Source organism: Passer montanus, unplaced genomic scaffold (assembly GCF_014805655.1).
Source record: "Passer montanus isolate IOZ18808 unplaced genomic scaffold, ASM1480565v1 scaffold126, whole genome shotgun sequence".
In the NCBI taxonomy this organism is placed as follows: domain Eukaryota; kingdom Metazoa; phylum Chordata; class Aves; order Passeriformes; family Passeridae; genus Passer; species Passer montanus.
In genome coordinates this window covers 749416-759631 of record NW_024359388.1, presented here as the reverse complement: position 1 = coordinate 759631, position 10216 = coordinate 749416, and the positions used below count along the sequence as shown (strand labels likewise).

The 10216-nt window shown below is 54.7% G+C and overlaps 1 protein-coding gene across 1 annotated transcript; it reads left to right on the top strand.

Moving 5' to 3' along the window:
- Window positions 1-3051: 3051 nt before the first annotated feature.
- FOXF2 (forkhead box F2) lies at window positions 3052-8938 on the top strand. The gene is given in 3 exon segments (XM_039698482.1): window positions 3052-3081; window positions 3083-4214; window positions 8009-8938. Coding segments are annotated over 3 exon segments (1329 nt in total). The 3' UTR covers window positions 8176-8938.
- The last annotated feature ends 1278 nt before the right edge of the window (window positions 8939-10216 follow it).

Here is a 10216-nt window from a genome sequence, read left to right as displayed (position 1 = left end):
TGGGATTGCCCCCCTCCACACCCTCCAGGTGGTCGCCCCGGGCCGCCGGGCCGGGAATCGGGCGCTGCGCTGCGGCAGCAAGGCTCCTTCCAGCTCGTTAAAATGCCCGCATGCCCCTCATGCGGAAAGGGATCTCTGTCAGCCGCTGTAGATCGAGATCTAAATCCAGGCACCCTGAAACTGACAGTTGGAGGAAAATCCTCCAGGGCTTAAGGAAACGCACTTTTACAATACTGGAGGGATTTGTTTAAGTTTCAGTCTCGGCTTTAATTGAAAAAACGCTTCTCATCTGCAGAACCTCAGAGGAGAGGAAAGAGCCTGAAGCACACAGTTAAAAAAGGGAGGAAAAGAACAGAAAAAGAACAAAAAGAGGCGGGGGGGAAAGAACTCCAACATAACCGTAAACATTTATCTTTCATATTTGTCTTCCATTTTCTTAACTGGTTTAGTCTAACTTATTTCATTTAGCTCACGAAGCAGAGGGGACTGTGTTATGAACGTGAAACTGAAACCGCAATAATGAAGAGATTTCCTAGAATAAAAACTATGATTATACAACAACATCTGAGTAACCAAATCTGCCAAAAAGTTTAATTTCCGTATACTTTGGTAAAACAAACCAGTTGTGCTCCGAAACTAGGATCAGCTCAGAAATGGATACACCAACCAAAATAAACATCTCCACAAAACAGCAAATGCACTTCTGTTTAATCATAGGCAATTTAAATCATCTTTTAAAGCACCAGGATCGTGTCTTGGAGACTTTTCAATGCTGTGTTTCAAACGAGTATCTGCTGCGAAGAAGAGGACATTGCTAACAGGTAGAAGATTGAATGCGCTAGCCCAGATTCCCGTATCAGAGCTGTGTCAAGTCAGGATTGAAGCAATTCAATCCTGAAGCAGCACGCGGCTCTGTCACCGGGCTGCCTTTGCCGGCTTTGCTTCACTGTGTGTCCTCTCTCGCACCTCCGAGACACCAATGACACCCCGGTACATCGTGACACCTCGTGTTGCGAGTAAAGGAGTTTTTCTCCTCGACTAAAAGTAATGATCCAAACGAACAGTCTGAATCGGGGAGAGGTTAAAGTGATTTACAGGCAATGATCCTCCCCCTCGCCTTTAATTCCTTTGCTGTCCTGAAGATCTCAGAGATTACTTGGACGCGCCATCCGAAGATGACATTTAGACAGACATCCCGCCGAGGAAGGTGAAAAAGCACGCTCGCCGATCTAGAGCGTTGAAAGGTGTTTATATATAAAACCACAGATATTTGAAAAAAAAAAAAAAAGAAAGAAAGAAAAAAAAGGCAAAATAGGTCGTTACAATGAGATCAGGAATCTCAGGATATCGGCCTCCCTGCCTTTCCAGGGAACAACAGGAAAAAAAAAAAAAAAAAAAAGGAAAAAAAAGAGAAAACTATAAGAAGACAGATAGGCTGATAGATTTTATTTTTTTTTTTTTAATAATTACGGGAACAATTTAAACCGATGCCTTAGGATAGGTAAACATGAGTCTATGGACCGACCTATTATTTTTTCTATTAAAAATATGTCATAAACATTGCCGGGCTTGGTAGTGTTTTTCTTAGCTTATCCTCAGATACAATCAAGCCATTTTCGGACACATTCCCATGTATGTAGCAGTGGTGATCTGGAGGAAGCTGTCGACGCCTGTTCAGTTAATTTAGGTTTTCTTTGTCTAATTACTGTGGAGCTTAGGGAAAAGGAGCTGGGCTCAGGGCAGTAAACTGACACTTGGGCTCTGTGTGTGGTATCCAGGCAGAGTTTGATGGAAAAAGCCTGCTTCCACTCAACTGCAGGTCACTGTCTGGGACCAGCCCCACCCCCTCCCTGCCCGTACCCACCAGCGAGCTCTCAGCACGGAGCTGCACTGGAGACAGACGGACACACAGACACACACAGAGAACTGCAGGCACGCCGCTGACACGGCGTCCCGCTCTGCCCGCGTCCTTCCCACCCCCGTTCCTTTGCTCCAGCATCCCTGTCTGCTCTGCCTCTTGCCCTGCCGCCGTCCTCCTTGCGTCTCCAGTGTGATTCTGGAGCCTCCTCCATCATTCGTGAGCAGGCCTGTGCCTCCGCCGGCCCCTCTCCTCCCTGCCCCCTCCGGCGCCCCGTTTCCCCGGGCAAACGGGGCTCGCCAGGACGCGTGGAACGTCCCGGGGCATGCAGGGAGGGCGCATCCCTGCTCCTCTACCCCTGCTGCTCTAGAAAACGAATGATATTTTACAGGGCCATGGGAGGTGGTAAGGGGTAGCGAAAAGTCTTAAAAAGCAAATGCCTTGAAGGTTTGAGGAGCAGCAAACACTGCTGCCTGGGGCTCCGCGGCGTGGCACATCCCCTCACACACGCGTCCCGCATCAGCGCCCCTGTGTCACCCGCGGAACCCAGGGCTGGCAGCCGCTCGGGGCCGTGTCGGGAGCAGAGGGCAAAGCGGTGCCTGTGGGAAGCCCGGGAAGGCGGAAAGCGGCACCGGTGCTAGCCCGGTAGCGGGAGCGAGCCGGGGATGGTGCCGCAGCGGCAGCGGCAGCAGCAGCAGCGCCTCTTGCCCAGATGACGGGTGGACAGAGGCCAGCTGGAAAAGGGGTGGTCTCTTTCTTCCCCCTCTCGCTCCCCCTCTCCCTCTATCTCTGCTGATTTCTCGGCCGGATTTAGGGGGGTCTGCGGGGAAAGGGGAAAAAAAAATAGCGAGATTGAAGGAACTGATAGGGGATCGCGCTGTGCCTTTTACGAAAAAAAAAAAGAAAACAACAAAAAAGTATATATGAAAGAGCAACAGTGCGGAAGAGATTGCGGGGCGGGGGGCAGGCTTTTTTGCTTCCTCTCCTTGCCGGATTAGGCAGCGGGATGGTCCCCAGGTGGGGGGCAGAGGAGGAAGCGGAGCGGCGCTGAGCGGAGCCTCCGCGGGCTGCGCGGCGCAGGGAGGGAGGGGGCCGGACCAGGGCCGGGGCCGGGGCTGGGCCGGTCCATCCCGCCTAGTGCCTGGCTCCGGCGGAAAGCAGAGGAGCCATTGCGCAAGGGACCGCGGGGAGGGATGCGCAGGGCGCTGCCGCCGCCCCACCGCCGCCCGCCGCGCTGAGGAGGTGCCCGGAGGACAGCGGCTCCCACCGCCCCCCCCGCTCTCCCCCTTCAGCCCTTCCCTCCCAGCCTCACCCCACCCTGCCCCATTCCCCTCCCTCCGCCAGATGACCACCGAGAGCGGGCAGCAGCGGCTGGAGCCCCCCGTCCCTCTCCGCTCCTGCAGCCCGGCTCCCGGAGCTCTCCAGATGAGCCGGCCGCCCTCCTCCGCCCTGGAGACCTCCACCTCCTCTTCCTCCACCTCCACCTCCTCCTCCTCCTCCTCGGCGGCGGCGGCGTCCTCCAAGAGCAAGAAGGCCAGCTCGGGGCTGAGGCGGCCCGAGAAGCCCCCCTACTCCTACATCGCCCTCATCGTCATGGCCATCCAGAGCTCGCCCTCCAAGCGCCTCACCCTCAGCGAGATCTACCAGTTCCTGCAGGCCCGCTTCCCCTTCTTCCGCGGCTCCTATCAGGGCTGGAAGAACTCCGTGCGCCACAACCTCTCTCTCAACGAGTGCTTCATCAAGCTGCCCAAGGGCCTGGGCCGCCCGGGCAAGGGCCACTACTGGACCATCGACCCGGCCAGCGAGTTCATGTTCGAGGAGGGCTCCTTCCGACGGCGGCCCCGCGGCTTCAGGAGGAAATGCCAGGCGCTGAAGCCCATGTACCGCATGATGAACGGGCTGGGCTTCGGCGCCTCCATCCTCCCGCAGGGCTTCGACTTCCAGGCGCCCCCCGCCTCCCTCGCCTGCCACTCCAACGGCTACAACCTCGACATGATGCCCAACGCCATGGCCAGCGGCTACGAGGGACTCAGCGGCGGCCACCACGTCCCGCACATGTCCCCCAACCCCGGCTCGACCTACATGGCCAGCTGCCCGGTGACTGCCAACGGGGACTACGGCCCCGACAGCAGCAGCAGCCCCGTGCCCTCCTCGCCGGCCATGGCCAGCGCCATCGAGTGCCACTCGCCTTACACGAGCCCTTCGGCTCACTGGACAGCCTCGGGGGCCTCGCCCTACATAAAGCAGCAGGGCCTCCCCGCCGCCAACGCCGCCTCCTCCGGCATCCACTCCAGCGTGCCCTCCTACTCCCTGGAGCAGGGATACCTGCACCAGAGCCCCCGCGACGACCTCTCAGGTAGGGGCGCGGAGGGGCGGCGGGGCGGCGGGGAGCGCCGGCGACAAAGGTTTCTCGGGGGTAACCCCGGACCGCCACGGTGTCGGAAAAAAGAGGTGCATTGTCTGCGAGAGGGAAAAAAATACGCGTGGGTTGGAGCTGTTCTGTTTCGGGACAGGGAGGCTGTTCGAGGTGGGCGGCTGTGGGCACGGCTGCGAGCGTCCCTCCCGCTTGCCCGGTGCCAAGAAGGAGCACTCCGAGGAAAGCCTGGCTTCGTCCCGGCTCCGTCCCGGTTGGCGGGGACATGTGCTCGGCGGTGGCGGCGGGGCTGGCCCCTCCGCCCCGTGCTGCGGCTTCACTTGGCGGGGAGCGCCGCCGGGCATCGCCGCCGCCTCGGTGAACCGCGCTCCGCGGAGACGCGCCGCGGGAGTAATCAAATAAAGGCGTCAAATGTGATCCTCCAAACCCTACCGGGGGCAAAAAAAGGGAAGGAATTAAAAAGAAAATAAAGAACCCTCTAACACCAAACCACCCGCTTATCTTTGCTAGAAAGATTAAAGCGGATCGAGTATAATTCTGCAACCGGAGGGAAAGAGTTCTCTGGTCGCTGTCTCCCACCCCCTTCCCGGCCGGTGATTACAGACAATGTCTGCTCAGAAAAATCTGAGCACAAAAATGGGTAAAAGATGTTGGGCTCTTACGGGGAATTTTTCCAAATAGCCCTTTTAAACGTGGGTCCCAGAGGTTAAGCAAACAAAGACAGTCTGGGCTGGACCACACCGAAGAGGATTTTAGCCTGACTTAACCCCTATGAGAGCGGGGTCTTGTTCAATTTTATGGGAATTTCAACAAGTAACAAATACCGGCGACCCTCAGCTCTGGGTCCCCTCCCGCCCCCTCCCTGGGCGCCTGTCAATCATTCTCCCGTCCTTCTGCGGGCGCCGCAGCCTGCCCTGGCCTCCCCGCAGCCCGCTGTCGCCATAGAAGTGGCTTTGCCGTCACCGCAGAAGGGACGTGGGCTGTCAGGGGACAACAAGCGGTGGCAAACTTTCCTCCCTTAAAAACCAAAAGAGGCAAACCCCTAAAGAGCCCTGGTGTGCCTTCTGGGGAGAGGTGGCTGCAAAGCTGTCGCCGTCTCCCCGGCTTTTCCGCGCAGGGGAGAGCGAGGACGAGGTGCATCCCCAGCTGGGCTCCTCTGTGCCCGCAGGGCTCTGCTGCTGGGCTTTAAACCAACTTCTCGGAGCTCCAGGGCGTCCTTCACGTGCTTTTTATGGCCGGGTTGAGAGGCCGGCGGGTTCACGAGGGCATCCCCCGCCGAACTGCGTACCTTCTCCGTTAGGAATTTCTGCTTCGGTTTGTTGTTTTTGCTTGGATTTTTGTTTTCTTTTCTTTTTCTTTCTTTGGATCTTTTTCCCCCCTCTGTTTGTTTTACTATTTGCGGCCGCGCAGTTCGCCACGCAAGGCCCATGGGGCCACGCGTGGTGCGGGAGTGGGACTGGCCCGGGAAGCGGGGCTGGGAGGCAGCTGCTCCCTCCTCCCGCCAGGCACCTGAGGTAAGAAAGCTGATTCCTGGAAGAGAAATTTTCATCCAGAAACAGCCCGAGAATACCTCTACAAAACAAAAAGCAGAGGGAGAGAAAGCAAGGGTTCTGCTCCTCCCGGAGTTCCACTGCAGTTTCCGAGGCCGAGCGGTTTAAATCCGAATTGTTTCTGTTCACGTTCGGGTACAGACGCGTACGAACCGCTGGACGCTGTCTTAATGCCGACCACCAGCGCCCGTTTCCAGCGGCTCAGATTTAATGCCATCACTTTGCAAAATGGTGTTTCTCCGCTTGTTTTCTACAACTTCAGTATCTGGGCCCAAGCCTTTAGTGCAAGCCATAAGCAGTTCTTGATTAACTGAAAAAAAAATCAAATCAAATTTTTATTTAACTTTTTTTTTTTAGCAGATCCGATCCTTATTTGTGCATGATATGTCAAATCTCTGTGGCACAAATATTTCAGAAGAGTGAAGGGAAATGGGGAAAAAGGATCCGAGCTCTTTTATTTCTACTTATGATCAGCAGTAATCTTTCTCTTCCTGTCCCCGCGAAAGCAGTAGCAAGTGAAACTCGCCTTTCCTTTTCTCTTAGTTAAATGCAAAGCAAATTCGGTGGCTAATCGCTGTTGGTCGCTCAATAATTCTCTACCCATGACAGCGTCAGTGAGGACTTAAAACCGTGAATTTATATCAGACTCAAGAATAAGAGAGGTAAAAATTGGAAACAGGAGGCTTGGTTCTGCTAAAAGGATTTTGAAGCTGGGGGGCAGGGGGAGCCGGATTTTTTTCGCAGACTATTAAATCCTGCTAAATGATTGAATCAGGATTGTAATAAAGTGCCCCAGTTTATGGTGAGCATACCAGCAGGGTTATTAGAAAGCCGAGGAAATCCAGCGAAATAATCACTTTTATAAAGTGAGCTCTGCGGGGTGAAGGAGGGGACAACGCCGGAGGAGAACGGGCCGTGCGCGCCGCCGGCCGGCGCTGCCAAAGGCTTCGGCTCCGCCATCTTTTACGAAACCGGGGATGTTTCCCTTGTTTCCCTCCTGTTTCTTTTACTTTCCTTTTTTTTTTTTTTTTTTTTTTCCCCCTCGCCCTTTTTTTTTTTTTTCCCTTGACCCTCGGTCATATTTGACAGGATCCCGCTAGCCGAGTTTGACATCCACACGCCAAACCAAAACCCTCTCTGGCTCTACCCTGCGGGCCTTGCTCGGGCAATGCTCCCCTCCCCGCCGGATCCAGTAGGAACCCGGCCAGACCGAAGATCCCAGGGCCGTCCTACGGCTCGGTGTTGGGGGTGGGGTGACGTCTCCCATGCGGCCCCCGAAAGGCTGCCTTAGGCTGTGGGAAATTGCAATGGGAATTTTGCGAGGTCATTTGCATGTCGGTGCCACGGATGTACTTGGCTTGTTGTTGTTGATGAACCGTGGGGTGTATCTTGTGTTTATGGAAGCACACACGCGAAAAGGCGTGAACGCTCTTACACGCACACACATAAATAAATACATACTGTATCAACACACAAACGGGTCCTGACTGGAATTCAACCTGCAGCCGCTCAAGTCAGAAGCAAAATCCTCCCAGGAACGGGCTAGGGAGCGGGAAGAGCGAGAAAAGATGGGAATCGGGTTCAAACGGCTGTGATGCGCGCAGGGAAACGCACAAATGGCATCGCCTCCTCTTGCCCTCTCACGCACAAAACACACACTCCCCCGTCCTCCCCCACGCGGAGGCTGCACTACCCCTCCAGGCCGATGAGCACCGAGGCAGAGGGCAGGCAGAGAGCGGCGCGTGTGTGCCCGTGCAGGAGGGATGCTCGGAGATGCCCGCGGGGCCGGGATGCGGCCGGGCACGTGTCCGTGGGCATCCACCTCCGCACGCCTCCCTCTCCTCAGCCTGCGTGCCACACGGCTGTCTAGTCTAGAACCTCCCCGGGGGCTTCTTCGAGCACGGCTGCAGCTCCGAGCCGACCTGCAGGCGATGAGGGGCTCCGGGGAATCCACTTCCCCTCCTCGCTCGGGGCAATGGAACTCCCGGGCTCCCTGCAGCAGGTCAGGCTCTGCCCCTGGGGGAGCGTCCAAGTCCTCTGCCAGGAAAGCCAAAGATGAGTTACCAAGCTCCATAACTCCTGGGGGAGCCGAGACCGGGGGTGAGGGAGCGGTGTGCCAGCTCTGTGCAGGCAGCCTCTCCTCCCTGGGTGAGGGAGGAAGGACTGCTCCACCCGGGCAAAGCTCTCCGACTTCTGAGCAGCTCTTGTTATTTCCTTCTCTTGCAGTGGGACTGCCTCGCTACCAGCATCATCCCTCCCCGGTGTGTGACAGGAAAGATTTTGTCCTCAATTTTAATGGCATTTCTTCGTTTCACCCGTCCGCTAGTGGATCTTACTACCACCATCACCACCACCAAAGCGTCTGTCAAGACATCAAGCCCTGCGTGATGTGAAGGCCGCGCCCCAACAGAGACAATCAGGTGTCACTGAACAGAGCCGAGGTGTAGGCGGACCCACGCAGATTAAATGTAATGTGCACTCTGATAGCATTGATAGTACACGAGTCACTTAGCAAATTTGCCTAAGGAAGCAGTGTTTTCTGTTCCCACTCCACCCCCTGAAGGACACGTACAGCCGGTATAATGCTCCAAAGGTCTTACTAAAAGAAAAATGCCTTGCGTGATGTTTTGGCTTAGAGGGGACGTAAGTGTCCTTATGCCGAGTCTGACCACCTTAATCACAAACCGCCTTTCTGCAATCTCCTAAAGAACCGAGCTTTGGGAAAGGGAACAATTCGACATATTTTTTGTACGAGAAAGTGTCTTTGCATAAGAAAAGTAAATGTCTCCGCACCTGCGAGGACTCCCCCTCCTGTTACTGCGTTAGCGGGAAATGTACTTTTTTATTGTGTTCTCTCCCCAAGCCCCACCAAGGACACTTTGTGTGGACTTCAGCACCGATCAATTGATATTATTAAAACAGTATTGTTTAGCCCTTTCGTGTATAGACTGTAAGAAAAGTTCAATTTTTTTTCCAGTATTGCAGCAATACATCGTTTTGTTTTTTATTTTTACAAAAGTTGTTTTCTACCACAATATTTTTTAAAAAATTATTTTAAATAAATCTCGTGTATACTCACACACTATTGCTTTAAAAGGAGAATATATTTGCACTTATGTATACTTTTTACAGTTTGCCAAAATATTTTGATGTAAAAATTTTTTTCCAATAAAATGTATATAACGACTATCACTAGACAGGCGCTTATTTTCCCTTGGCTCCTTCTGAGAAAACTCTTCCACCCCGCCATCCCAGAGAGTTAAGGATGCAACCCCAAATCCTCCAGCAACCGCAGGTGGAGGAGGGGAGCGAGGGATTGACCCGAGCAGGCCAGTGCCATGTGTCACCCGCTTCCCACCCTGCTTTCCACCGCTGCTGGGAGACTTTGGAATAGCCGAGGCAGAGGACACAAAAGCAGGAGGGTCGGGACAGCATGAGCCTCTCTTGGAGGGCGCCCCCAGGGCTGAAACGCCCTCCCCGCTCTCTGGGGATGCGTCTGGGTGTCCCCATGTCCCCTTTCCCCACAGCGCCCTCGGAATCCCTTTGTGCCCGAGGGGACTTTGCCAGGTGTGGGGGCAGGAGCCGCTGTGCAATGCGGGCTTGGACCCGAGAGGGAATGTCACGGGGGGGAGGCAATAAAACCGTGGCTGGATAAGGTCTGGGGCAAGCACCGACAAAGGTGAGCGCAGAGAACCGGGTCGGAGGGGAGAAAAAGAAAAAAAAAATAAAAAAGAAAACAAAAAGGGGCCCCCGGAGCACCCCAAGCAAGGCGATCCCTGTCCCCGCGGTGCCCCGCGGATGGCGAGCGGCCAAGAGTCGGAGCCGGGCGCCAGGAGCTGCTCGTCTGGGCATCCTGCAGAGCCGGGGCCGCGCCAGCCTCACGGCCGGGGGATGCGCTCCCAGCCCACCCGGGCCCACCGCACAGCCCGGTCCGGGACAGCTCGGCACGGCCACAACCCCCGCGCAGCCCGTCCCGTCGGACGGGGACACAGAATCGTCCCCGTCCCTCAGCGCGCACCGACGGCCGACCCTGCCCAGCCCCGCGCCCGAGAGCTGGAAAAGGGGAGAGAGCTTCAGCAAAACGCTCTGTGCATGTGTGCACACATATAAGTGTAGATATATCTATATAAATATATTTTTTATATATATATATATATATACATAAATATACACACACATCTATATATATGCGTGCACACATACACACCCCCACACCCATATATATATATATGTACGTATATAAAAATTATATCTATGTAATTATACATAGACATAAAACTCTTCATCTTTAAAATACATATTTATGCTCAGACATGCCCTTTTCTTCCCTGAGCTTCTCAGGGCCTGTGATAAATTATAAAGTCAGTTTCAGCGTTTGCTCCGACCACAGTGCTGTGTTTACATTCTTTCCGAGGCAAGCCTGCATGGTCGTAA